The 13,897-nt window shown below is 42.7% G+C and overlaps 1 protein-coding gene across 1 annotated transcript; it reads right to left on the minus strand.

Annotated features, from left to right (window-relative positions):
• Nucleotides 1-1,292: 1,292 nt before the first annotated feature.
• LOC118777636 (serine/threonine-protein phosphatase with EF-hands 2-like) lies at nucleotides 1,293-12,215 on the minus strand. Its single transcript, XM_036528741.1, has 15 exons — nucleotides 11,994-12,215; nucleotides 11,443-11,497; nucleotides 11,159-11,334; nucleotides 10,758-10,872; nucleotides 10,489-10,535; nucleotides 10,034-10,200; nucleotides 9,891-9,927; nucleotides 9,013-9,162; nucleotides 7,816-8,166; nucleotides 7,140-7,325; nucleotides 6,459-6,601; nucleotides 5,714-5,820; nucleotides 4,571-4,734; nucleotides 4,237-4,324; nucleotides 1,293-1,546 (listed from the first exon to the last, which is right to left on the minus strand). Exons 1-15 carry the CDS (start codon nucleotides 12,213-12,215, stop codon nucleotides 1,293-1,295), a joined length of 2,262 nt encoding a protein of 753 aa, XP_036384634.1.
• Between the last annotated feature and the right edge of the window lie 1,682 nt (nucleotides 12,216-13,897).

Consider the following 13,897-nt stretch of genomic DNA (forward strand, 5'->3'; position numbering starts at 1 on the left):
ATTGTTTACTGTCCATATTGAAAAGCTCTTCAGCAAAGAGCCCAAATTAGTCACCCACTGTTTCAAAACCAAGTTCTTCTCTCTAACCAGCACAGAAAGCACAGAATACATTGTACCACTCCACTTCTCCTCTCCTTCTCTGTAATGTATCAGGTTACATATGCAGACTGTGCTGCTGTTATTCAGACAGGCTAAACATGTCGCTGGCTTTCCCCGTACTTCATGTGACACTCGTACTGTACATTTATATAGAGGCTCCCTATGATTAACTAAATGGTAGATAATAGATACAGTGTATCTAGTCACCTCCCTGTATGCTAAAATGGTTTGTGCACTACTACTGTGTATGACTTCTGAATTTATTGGGATTTTGGCATGGCCTTATTTTTTGGAAGGGGAAACAAGATAAACAAAGCATTCTGGGGGCTGGAGGCGGACAGGAATTCGGTGAGTTTGAATAAAATGTTTCGAGAAAAATCAACATTTCACTTCAAAATGTATGAATGCTTTGAAGACTTCAGTTTGGAAAAAAGGGACTAGTTGCAGGGAATTACAAAGCAAGTGCCCACTCTCCACTGACTGTATAGAGAGAAAGGGTGATGCATGCTGCCAAAGTTTAGGCACAAAATATAAATGTTAAAAATGAAGATACCCTTTGAAATTCAAAGGCAAATCAACCCAAAAGCAAACCATTTCAGACAGAAGCCACTGTAAAAAGGATTTATTAATTCCCTTGGTGCTTTTTCCTATACAAACTTTCAAGCCTGGGGACCACTCAGTCCTCCCACTGGACAGTTCATCCTTAACTCTGTGTTAAACATATATTTTTATTTTATTACACTTTCTCTACTTACACAACATCAGTCTGTCACATATTCACAAACAATGCTGTGAAAAATATCACATTTGCTGTAACTTGTCTGGCCAGGTTAAGAACAACCAGTGACAGGACTGTGTAGGTGTGTTTGCCTTTGGAAGTTACTCAAGTTAGGGCTAGCCTGTTGCGTTCGCTTCTTCACATTTTTCAGTCTCTTGTGTTGGTGTAATTAACCATATTGGCTTCACTACTCTCTGAACTTGCTAGATCTTGTGTGTTGAAAAACCACCATTCATCTATCTTTTTTCTTTTTTCTCAATGTTACACAATTGCTGTTTGTAGAAAATCTACAATTCAGATGTTCTTGTGGTAGTTATGCTATTCCTAGCAAAGGTCCAGTGGGTGTTCCCTGTTGCCAGTTTAAGTCGAGGCTGGCATACTTCAGTCCTCTGGAGTGCTAAACCCTTTTTTGTGGTCAGGTGCTGGAGGAGGAATTCTCTGACTGCAGCGGCTCGCTCGTTGCGCTCATGAACATACTGTCCCCCCTCTCCATCCTGGACTTGTCTGCCAGGCGGAAGGCCTCCATGAACTCGTTGATGTCGATACTGCCGTCCTTGTTGAAGTCGATGCTCTCCGCCAGGTCAGAGATGGCCTCGTCGCTGATCTCCGTCTTCAGGTGAGAGCTGAGCAGCTTCCATGTCTGGCTGAACTCCTCCAGGGAGATGAGGCCTGGAGAAGACAGGGGAGTGTGAAACTAGTAGGCCTTGGGGATACCATGTGAACCAGAAACAAATCCGCTGCATAATAATTACATTACATTAATGGCATTTAGCAGATGCTCCTATCTAGAACAAGTCACATAGGTTGCATTTTTTACATGTTATCCATTTATCTAGCTGGATATTTACTGAGGCAATCATGTTAAGTACCTTGCTCAAGGGTACAGCAGCAGTGCCCTAGCGGGGAATCAAACCTGCAACCTTTCAGTTTCAGGTCCTGCTCCTTACCACTATTCCACACTGCCATCCATAAGAATAATGCATGATAATGCATTTAATGCAACATACAGTTGGCAAATGGCGCTGCAGTGGACTGTGGTCTCATGAATGTCTAGTTGCTACATGTCACGGATGAGCTCTCAAAGCTGCAGTCATGTCTCAAAGAGAGCAGAGGTGTAATAAAGGTAAATCTTTACTGTCTGCCAATGCACTTTATTTAGCACCATTTAGCATAGGGCTATCTACAGCAGTACAAAGCTGGTGTTTTAATAGTTCCATTCCACTTCTTCAAGCAGCGACAACAGTAGCAATGATTTTAGTTCGTAAGAAATCACGCTAAAAGAGTGAGGAGTGAGAGAGATCATGTGTAACAAAATTTGAGGACCGCTGATTGTGTACGGATCAGGTCAGATCAGTGGAGACTTTGCGCGTCATCAGGACTGCCGAGGAATCTAGAGAATGTCCAGCAGGCGTCACCCACTGCTGCCCACCATCTTTCTTCATTAATTATTTCATACGTATCCTCTTATTCTGCATCAGGCGCAGCTGACATGACCAAAGGCCAAATTGAAGTTGTTGTATTTAGATTTGTTTGAATTTTTCATCTATATGCTTAGCCAATAGCCATACCCCGAGCATTAAACCTAATGGCATGCCCCTTCCTTTTGTCGTGATATGAAGAGAATAAACAAAAACTACAATTAGATCCATTTTAGAAAGCTAATCCTCAGTCAACATGTTTCTATGTTTTGCTATGAAGCAGGTTTATTCCATCCTGCCTTTAAAGCTGCTTTGCTAAGCCCCTGTCTCATCGGGCATTATGATGTACACAGCCTGTAAATAGGATTTATGATTGAGATGATGTCAACAGCCCTTAGTACTTAAGTGTTACATTATTTCATTTTGTTCTGGGAATCAGTTCTTCAGTGTTTTCATTACACAGAAACTATTTTAAACAGTCACTCAGTGTTAATATTTAGCATTATGAATTATTACAATAATTAAGTTATTATTAAGTATTATATGTTACTGCCACAGAATAAAGTAATTCTAGATTATACTGGTTGTACAGGGCAAAGAACTTACAGAGAAAATAACTCAGTTGCAACCATATTACTATCTAAGATAACATCAAGGATTTATCTCAATTGAACTATGAAGGCTTCATCAGCTGCCCCGCCTCTAAAGCAGATTTGTGAGAATTTGAAATCTATAATTGAAAATGACATCTGATTAAGAATTAGTGTGTAAATCTATGCACTACACATGCTACACGTGCTAGCATCAAAGAACTGAATTTGAATTTGATTTCACTGATGCTTTATCCCAGCTTGTTTCTATCTCAAATTAACTGAGTATTCTTTCTTATACTTTAACTATAACTTTGCACTTGGTGCCAATTTGCAAATGTTTAAATGTTGTGATAAAATAAAAAGATTCTGACCGGTATACAGCACCAGTTAAAAGTTTGGACACACCTGTTTAAGGTAATGCATTCAAACACATTTTAGACAAAGACTTGGATCTAAAGACTTAGACAAATATAAATAGTGAGGTAGATGCCTCTGTATGAATTTCTTTCCAAAAAAAATTTAATTTTACAAATATTTTTTGGCTACTTTGAAGAATCTAAAATACTGTATAAGATAGTTTTGATTTGTTTAACACTTTTTGGTTACTGCATAATTCCATTTGCGTTATGTCATAGTTTTGATGTCTATTCTATTATTCCAAAATGTGGAAAATAGTAAAAATAAAGAAAACCATTCTATGAGTAGATGTGTCCAAGCTTTTGACTGGTGCTGTTCTTTTCATTAAAACGATCATTGATATGTTTTTTCCAAACAACAGGAAGACAGCAGTGTGAAAACCAAACAGCATGTATGCATGCATGCACATTCTGCATTTTTGTGAATGGGACCACACAACATAGCATTACACAAATGTTCAATTCATGGTCAGCACTGTACATGTGATCATATTGTAGCCTGCATGAAAAAGAAAAATGATTTTTTCCCCTTTACCCAATTCAGTTAAATCATATAATAAGGATTTAATATTTAACTTCAAATGAGCTATCTGCAGGTCTCAATCACTATGCAAGATTCAGGTGAGACTTTGTTTGGTTTGTTTTCAGTGCAGATGTGCTTTACAGAAGCAACTTGTAATACTGATGATTTCACACATTCTGCAACCCATTACTTACACCTGGAGTTTTACTTAGGATAGAAAACTGCATTTAAAGGTTTCATAACTAATACTCTACACTGGGGGCTCTTATTCTGAAAAAAAAAAAAAAACTATGACCATATGTTATGATGTGTTAGAATGACGATTTTACCATCTTGAGTTGAGCTGAGAGATCTGATACAGATCTGATCTGAACAGCTTGAATGTGACAGGGTCTGCATCTGTTCTCACCTGAGTGGTCTGTGTCTATGATTCTGAAGATGGTCTCCAGGTTGGAGTGATGCCTGTACATCGTCTCCAGCAAGCTCTGGTGCGCGAGCTAGACAAGAAAACCAGAACCGTGTTTGAAAGTCCAAAACACACTTGATTCAAGCCCGTCAAAACAATTTAAGCCTTTGCTATGTCCATATTAGCTTCTCATAGTCTATAAAAGGTACAAGCCGTGTTTGATGTTGACATGTTCCCTTGGTGAAAGTGAACCTTTGCAGCCAGGTTTGAGTGAGTAAACCATCAGCAGTCAGGGAGCCGGATACGGATACGCGTGGAGCCCCCTGCTTTCACTCACGTCGGTGTCGGGCTCCTTGATGGCCAGCTCCTGGAACCAGCGCTGGTACTCCAGCATGCCATCCTGGCTGCTGGTCACCAGCTGGGAGCGCAGCACCCTCCAGGGCAGTCCCAGCCGCAGCACCGTCTCCACCACCGTGGCCCAGTTGTTCAGGGAGATCCAGCCTGCGGGGAGACGGACGGGAAGCGAGGCGCTCGTTAGCCCTACCGTAGGTGGCTACCGTGTGGCAAAGCCAGGGGAGGAGTGGCTGTTGGAGAAACTGCAGTAGGCAATTTTGTTTGTCACACATGATCTTCAGTATTAGGCCAAGTAATTACACAGTAGCGGTGGCTGCCACTGGCTCTGGAGATCCACAATCAACCATTACCATCAACAGTGATTAACCTCTGGCATAACAAATGATTCGAGCTCCCCATCCAATCAATGGCTACAGTTACATGATTGTGGCCTGAGCTGGTAAAAAAAAAAGGAAAAAAAACCTGGAAAACCTGGGAATCCCTGCTGTCGTGTGGAGTTGATATTGGAGATCTGTTAGTCTGCCATCCAGTAGATGGTATTAGTCTGCTTTTCCGAATCAAGAGTCAGGGTCCATGTTTGTAACCGAGGCACCACTTAAACTACTGCTGGATCTCAAGCTTATTATTTGCCATTTGTTTATAGTTTAGATGCTTTCAAATGGGTAGTTTAAATAGATTTTTTCAGTAAAATTGATATGCAGTATTTATATTTATATTTATATTTAAACATAATAGGGCATTTACATTTAATTTAATGATTTACAGTTACGTCAATGCAAGACTGAGCTCCTCTTTGAACTTTCTGGTATTTAAATTTTGTTAGTGGATGCCTGTCATTTCTGAAATGAGAGATCTCTGAATCATTTCTGGAATGGAAATCCTCAGATCTAGTTCTCTGGTGTCAAGTTAGGCCATGTTGCCATGCCCTCAGAATAAAGTATTGAACCCTCACGCCTCTTCCCATGTAATATATGCCAACAGCACCAGATCCTATAACTGCGCGTGTGTGTGTATGTGTGTGCTTGTGCACGTGCATGTGTGTGGGTGTGTGTGTGTGTCGGGTGGGGTGATGAGGGGGAGTTGGGGGGTGGCCTGTTAACGTGGTCAGAGGGGCATGGCTCTGCACCTGTTTTCTCCTTGTCATACTCCTGGAAGGCACTGATGAGGTCAGACTTGTGTGCGAAGAGCTGCTGCCTCAGGGCCCGCAGTGCAGACCGCTCTGTCCAGCTCACGCTGCGGAGAAACGCGTGTAAGAGCGAGGGAGCTATGATACTGCAGGGGAACTTTTTTAATAATGTCATGTTGTGACCTGCAGTGTGCAGCATAGTTATTAGCATATATATATAAGTATCCAGTAGAAGCAGTACAACAGTCCACTAAGTATTAAAAGATATATACGAGTCTTATATGAAACCCAACCCCTTAAATCTTATGTAAGTTGTATACAAGAGTGTTACATATAAGAGCTCATCTGAGTGTCTTTTTGTATAGCACTTTCTATTTGCAGCTGCACTGGGTGGCAGTGTAGCATAGTGGTTAAGGAGCAGGACTCGTAACCGAAAGGTTGCAGGTTCAATCCCCGCTGGGACACTGCTGCTGTACCCTTGGGCAAGGTACTTAACCCACAGTTGCCTCAGTAAATATCCAGCTGTATAAATGGATCACATTGTAAAGAACTGTAACCTATGTAAGTCGCTTTGGATAAAAGCGTCTTCTAAATGAATAAATGTAAATGTACTGCATGATTCATTTCTAATTTTCTCCTTGGAGAAATAGGGGATGACTTGGTTTTTGCAACAATGGTCATTTGTGTGATGTTTCTCATGACAAAAGACAAAACAGATGAATAAAATGCTGTTTTTGGGTTTTACCTTTGCCTTAGGGTGAGTTCCCGGGTTGTACGGTTGGCCTGATACTGAACAAAATGAGGAACTAGATCTGGGCCCATCCTGATGTAGGCTCCTCTGTTGCTGCCTACCTCATAGTAATTGGAGGCCGAAAAAATGGTCAGGACCTGTGCACATTTGGAACAAAAGGAAATTCTTCAATTAGAGCCTCACTTTTTAAAATTTGGAATGCCCAATGGTTTCTTCCCCTCTTCCTCCAAGTTTGGAATGTGGAATTGTGCCGTCGCTATAACCCCCGTGAAAAACCAGAGGAATGCAGACAAACACATGCCCTTCTCAGAAACATACGATGTCAAGCACTGCTCATACATGAGTCAGAGGAAGACACTTTATAGCATTACACTGACTGACTGGTGTGGGTTGCTGTGTGATGAAACTGCTGGCCTACCCACTCTTATCCCCAGTGGTACGGAACCAGTTTATTCTGCCGCTGTGGGCTCCCTGTCATTGTTGGCTGATGAATGACGTAGCTGATGACCCGGGCTACAGACCTCAGCTTGTGTACAATGCGAACGCCTCGAACTTTGACCCACTTGGGAGCCTGGAGTCTCGTTTTTAAAAGTAAAGCCGGTTGTGTGGCAAATCTTTCAGATTTCTCCGATAATACGAGCGGAAACAGGACTCTGCCCATCTTGCCCCCCTTACCCTGCGGTTGTGGCAGAACTCGTAGCCCTCCTGCTTGCACTCGTGGGAGCGGATCAGCAGCTGCAGCTTGTGCTTGCCCAGGACCGCCTCCGTCACGTTGGGCCCCCAGTAGCACCCCCCGCCTCGCACCTCGTTCGGGATGCAGCCGTCCTGAGGCATGGGGTCGCTCCACAGCATGTCCACAATCTGCGAGCAAGCAACAAAAAAGGGCACATGGGTGACCTGGGTAGCTGGTTACATGACGATGATCTGCAGAAAACTAGAGGAAATGCCTGGCCCGCCTGCTCATGTGCTCATTTGTTAACCTACATGTGTTCCTATTCCACCCTTCTTGTTTCCTTTTCACTCTTTTCTTGCAGTCTCCTCACAGCCTTTATCACTTGTTCAGAAGAGGAAATACACTTTTGATGTTACATGTTAACTGAATGATTGAATGGGAAACCATGGATGAATGAAAGGCACAAATGAAAGGCATCTCCTCCATACTGCTAAAATGACAAAGCCTCACAGCTGCATGGGGTAGTGGCTCCGCCTCTATGTCTTTTGATTGACAGTTCAACACACCGTCAGCTCCGCCCCCACGTCTTTCGATTGACCGCTCAACACACCGTCAGCTCCGCCCCCGTGTGATTTGATCGGCAGCTCAACACACCGCAGTCCCCTGCCGAACCCTCACCTGTTTCCACTCCTCGCTGGTGGCCTCGGGCCCGTCGCAGGGGTCCAGGTCCAGGTCGGGGTCGGAGTCGGAGGACAGGGAGCCGCGGAGGTTGTCGTAGGACTGGCTGAGGCCTGCCTGGCGCCGGCGCTCCCGCAGCTCCTCCTCCACGGAGTGGTGCACCCGGCTGGACAGGCTCTGCAGCGAGTGGCGCTGGAGCTTGTGCACCGGCCGCGAGGGGCTGGAGTACGTCAGGGAGCGCATCCGCGGCCTGGGCCCGAACATGTCCTCGTCCCCGCCCTCGCAGTCCATGGACAGCTGCTTCTTTGACGCCTGCTTTTTCTTCTTGGGAGGCCTCAGCACCGAAATGTACTGAGAAACGAAGGTGCAGTTACTGTTCTGCAATGAGGTTATAGTAGAGAAACACGTAACTACACCCCTTAAGGGACAGAATGGCTGTGGTTCAGTTTCATAATGAAATATCTCACTTAAGGCCCTATTACAAGTAGTTATTCCCCTGTGCAGAGGTCACCAGAAACTGCCTGGTCAATGAGACAGGGACGCTGGAAGTGAACAGGACACAAAGGGATCATTTTTTTACCAAGATTCTTCATTCTCATCGTCATCCCTGACCAAATTAGAGACTGTGGATACCAATTGTGTGTTTATTGTGGGAGTAAGGGCACTATTCGGACCTCTGTGGAAAACAAACAGAGGTGGAACTTGCTCAAGGAAAATGCTATGTTATACAGCATTTAAACACACACACACACTTCAACAGAACTGAATGTTTCGCAACAGTTTGGAGAATGAATAGGAATTATTGGTGAATTCATTTGAATCTTTCCACTGTTCAAAAATGAAAGGACATGACCATTAACTAGACCTGAAGATCAATTCTGTTTTTTTCAGAGGGTTACTTTTGTTCATCTTTTCAGCATTCACTGAGTGGACCCACCAGAGCAGTGTGAGTTCATGACCGACACCAAAACTGACTGGCAGTCCATCAAGTCCTACGAATTGGGTTGAATTGGGTTGAATTGGGTAATGAAGCCTTTACCCAAATTGGGTAATGAAGCCTTTAGACCCGCTGTCAATGGATTGCACCAAACATCCAATGAAATAATTAATGCTTCTTAACTAAATCCTCTCTTGTTCACTTCACACTGACCTGTCCAATTAGACAGGGGTAAAGGCATCATTCTCTCCTCCACTTACTCTGTGTCTGTCCGCATTGGCGATAACACTGAGGTCAGTGGTGTTAGAAATCCCCCCATGGAGAATCAACACCTTTTCGTCAATGACTGTCGCCAGGGGCAACCAGCTGAAGATCTTCTGGAGCAGCTTCAGAATTCTTTTGCCGTGAAGCTGAGAACAGAGAAAATGCCCTATGTCAGCTTTAAGCTTGACCTTTACACAACTGCAAGAAGAAGTAATTGGGCTGACTTAAAATTTATACATCAGCCTTGATGTTATCCACTGGATCCTATTCACAATGGCTGAGCATATTTTCAGATTGATTAAGTTGGTGCTAACTGCACTGTTTAAAATTCTGCTTTGATTTAAATATGGTCAAGACTGATCATTGTATTTTACTTTTGGGATATGAATTGTTTATATTAACTTCACTCAGACAGCCCTGTTGATGATCTCATATGATTAATCCATGTCTACAGTCAAAATATGCGCAATAATCTGTCTCAGCAGAGGATTCGGATTTTACTAGGTCAGTGTGATGGCTATTTACTGCCAACTGGCCCATAACAGCAATGAACTTGCAGTTGAGAGACTTATTAATCCTCTTAGAGGCGCAGTAGAGTGACCCATATCACCTTCAAAAATAGCCACCACACTGACTAAGAGTGGCTAAGTGACCTGAGGTTCCCTTTTAAACCCGGTATAATGAGAAGGCCAGTTGCTGTTTGTGGCCACAGTTAACAAAGGCCTGCAAAGCTGAACAGGAAGCAGTAAAATTTAATTGGCCTGTTGTTTTATAGCTGGGGTAAATGGGTGTGGCTGCATAGCCCACTGACTAAACAAGGCCTCTGTGCTTTCAGGGTCAATTTTATCCGCAGGGGATGGATGGTGAAACTTACCCTGTACTTCCCCAACACTTCCTTGGTGAAGCCATACCTAGGAGAAGAAGAAGGGTTATTAACAAGTAGAACACGTGGAACATTTTTTTCCTATTTGTGGTGTAAACTCTTTGAATGCATTCGATGCCTGCGGTTGATGATACCTCAGGTTCACAATGTGGTCCTCGTGGTTCCCGCGGTTGAGGTGGACATCGTTGGGGTACACCAGCAGGAATGCGAACAGTATGAGGAGAATCTCAATGGAGTCCTTGCCTCGGTCCACAAAATCTCCATTGAAGACATAGGGCTTCTCCAATGATGGCAAACCATTCTTTTAAGCAATGGAATAGAAGCAATGTTATTCAGTTAAATGGATTCATGGTTCACACAAGGGAACACTCCAGATAGCTGCAAGTACCTGATTAAGTAAGTCACCTTACTTGTACTCCATGGACAAGTTATACTGGCCAAGAATGCACTTACCAGGAGTTTGGCTAGAGTCCCACTGGTTATTTGAATATATGCTTGATAATGATTTACATTGCTTGACAGTTGATAGAGATGAATAATGAGATAAATGTGTTACACAAGGGAATTGTGTGTGGTATCCTTTACTCACCTTATAAAATACTAACAGCAAATCCTCAAGGTGGCCATGTAAGTCTCCTATCAAAAATAAATAATTTTTAACATTTACTTACAGTATCCTTATTGTGTATGTCACGTGGTTTGATGCATTCTAGTCACCAGGGTTTCTTATCAATGAGCGCTTTATTTATAGCGACACACCTGTAAAAACCGTAGCATTAATACTAATTGTTGTGCGTTCCTTGTTTTGTACAAAACATCATGATATATCAAACCACTGAGTCCAAACAGTGGCCTCACCACAGATGGTGATCTCCTTGCTTTGGCAGGTGGACACCTGGTTGATATTGGGCAGGATTCTCAGCAGTTTCCAGGTTTCCAGGAGAAGCTGAAGGACGTATCGAGAATGGAGCTGCTACTAGGAAAAACAGACAAAAAGAGTCTGTTTTTTGAGAGGGTTGTTTTACATCTTTATATAAACTGTATGTAAATTGTATATAATGTTGCAATATATGTAACATTGGACATCAATGATTTACAGAAGACTGACAAGTGATAGAAAAATTGAACCAAACCAACCAAAATAATCACAACAAAATATAAAAAAAAATATCCAACAAATTGTGTCATGAACACGAGGACAGTTATTGCTTTAACAGAGGTTGTGTTGTGCTCAGTGTATTGTCCACAGGGATACCTACTTGCTTGTTCTTGAAGGCCTCCACCAGGTCGGCGGCATGGTTGACAGTGAGCGGGAAGGTGAGGCGGGGGCCGGAGTAGAGCTCTGGCACCTCTATGTTCTGGTAGCTGAAGTACCTCTCCCATTCGGAGTCCCAGCCGGTCTCGTTCTCCCTGAAGATGTGGGAGATCAGATTCCCTGCGAGGGACGAGAGAGGCGCAAGGCCGTCAAGTTCAGCACCACGGGGGCGTTAGGCAGCGTCTTATGCTGTGATACGGCAACTGAAAATCGGGAGGAAAGCCTTACTCTCGCTGCTGGCTGGCGTGAAGTGGTCCATGAGGTAGCCAAAGAAATTGTACAGCTGTTTAGGAGAAAAATAAGATGTTTTTTTAAAGCCTGAATTACAAAAGGACATGGGGTAGATCTATGGTGAGGTGCTGCTCTGAAAAACTGTGATGTGACTTTGTGAAGAAATGTAAAGGTAGAACTTTTGCAAAAGATCAAGTTAATGAGTTTTAAAATCGTTCCATTCAGTTTTGTTATGATGTGATATTTAACAGTAATGTTTGTTATAGTAAAATTTTGGTTATGGTAAACTTATGTAGAATTTTTAAAATTTGAAATCATTTAATGTTGGGTCACTGATTTTCATCATTTTTAAACTTTAAACGATATTTAATGATCCACCCCACACCAAAAAAATTCTCCCAATCCCCTACAAACACCTGGTTCCCAGTTGTGGTTGTGGTCGTTCTATAAAATCAAGTCAGAACCAGTCTTAGTGTTAAGATGGTAGCCGGTTCGGTTCCTGCTAACCCCCGCTGCACCTCTAACTGGCATAGCTGGTGTTATCGCACCTTGATCTGGTCCTGCTCCCCTGCATACTCGATAGACTGGAAGATGTTCCAGGTGCATCTGCGCTTCATCTCCATGCGGGCGACATACTGGCGGTACCAGCGCTGAATCAGCAGGGCGGCTCTCATCGCTGCGGGGAGGGAGGGCGAGGGGAAGGGGGAGGGGGAGGGGGTGGTTAATGGGGGAATTATCTGCAAACATGTCCTGCATAATTGCTGGTGCATATGCTCCTCAGTCAATACTGATCATTCAGGGCTTTATTTCTTGGGAGGAAAAAGTCCTTTTTTATTTGATTGAGCAAGGACAAGGGAAGCTTCGTTCAACCTCCAATTAACCTTAAACTACGGGCGTCAGCAATGACCTGCCAATGACCAACAAAGCAAGAGAGAAAAAGCATAAATACTCACCTGTAGCAGCTATATATCCAGGTGCAGAAGAATAAAAAATGGTTAATTTGTTCTTCAAATCAGGTAATCCAACAATAACAATAATAATTAAAATAATGCAAGCAAGACTAAAGAGCCAGTGAGCCTTAATGGTGATTAAAGGTAATAATACATAAAATCTGCCCAGATATTCAGAAATGTAAAGAGACTGTTGTGTGAAGGGCTTCATTGATGCTTGACTTCAGTAACCATCCAGCAAAGATTCAAAACTTACCGTGAACTGAGAGGCTTGCTGCAGGTAACAATAAAAAGAACAGAGGCTCATAGTTAGAAAATGATAATGTTGTAACGTAAAAGAATAAATCAATGAGTTGTTAATATTGTGGGGGAAAAAACAATACATTCGAAAACAAACTGTAATAATTGTATTGGATACTATTGCATGATTAGCTGTTAAGATTTATCTAGAATCTGAGATGTACAAACAAAAGACTCAAACGTCTTCTCCAATACAGCCGCAAAGTGAAAAGTAGTGAAAAACATACAACAACCTTAAAACAGTTTACTTTTGTTATAATGTGCACAACCATTTTGTTTTTAAAAACAGGTTTTTAGGTTCAAGATGTTATGCCACCTTAAAGATGAATAACTACAAGAGTAAGCATAGAAAACAAAAAGCATAGGAATGAGGATAGCTATCTCACGTTACCTTTTTCGCATTTCTTTAACTGTAAATCGTTTGATTTTGTGACTCCACATCCCATGGCCTTCTGCTCGTCCCACTATCATGAAAACAAAAAAGCACAGTTAAGGAGTTTGACAGGTGCACACAGATTCAGACAGCGGAGAGAGGCCTGTGGGTTTGCTCTCACTGCAGTCAAACTCAAATGTAATCTGTGGCTGTTCTGGCCCAGAACCCCTCTCTCTGTGGCCTGTCTGATTGGCCAAAGGACTCCTTATATCGACTATAATGTGTATGATTGGCCAAAGGACTCCTTATATGTAACATTATATGTTAAGCAGAACTGTTGTCCAGTAACAGTTCTACTTTTGATTTGAATAACATGAACTCTCTCCTTTGTTCAGTTAAAAATGAGGAGAGATGAATAAATTCTTTATTCCTAGGCTCACAAGTAGTTCACTGGTTAAGATACTTGTCTTGAGTGCAAGAAGAACTCCCTGTCCCTGGGATTGGTCCCACATGTGTCATCAACTGACAGTGACCAGGAGCTCAAAGTGGCAGAAAACTAACTTTCCTCCGCTAAGGGTAGGGTTGGATAGCTCCAGTTCTGCTTCCTGATTGGTCAGTAAATCATGCTTGTATTAACGAGAATGGTAGTATAGAACCACAAGGAACCACAAAAGTTTATAACTTTAAACGTGTTTAAAGTACCAGCTGCCTGCGTCATGTCGCATCTCTTTAGAAATTGTGTACCTCACTCTACACCTTGAGAGGCGCAGCAACATGGTTGACACTGGGGCCAGTGGGAGTGAACCTCCACAGTGCAGTATTACTAAAG

The sequence above is a fragment of the Megalops cyprinoides genome, chromosome 5 (assembly GCF_013368585.1).
Source record: "Megalops cyprinoides isolate fMegCyp1 chromosome 5, fMegCyp1.pri, whole genome shotgun sequence".
Taxonomy (NCBI): Eukaryota; Metazoa; Chordata; class Actinopteri; order Elopiformes; family Megalopidae; genus Megalops; species Megalops cyprinoides.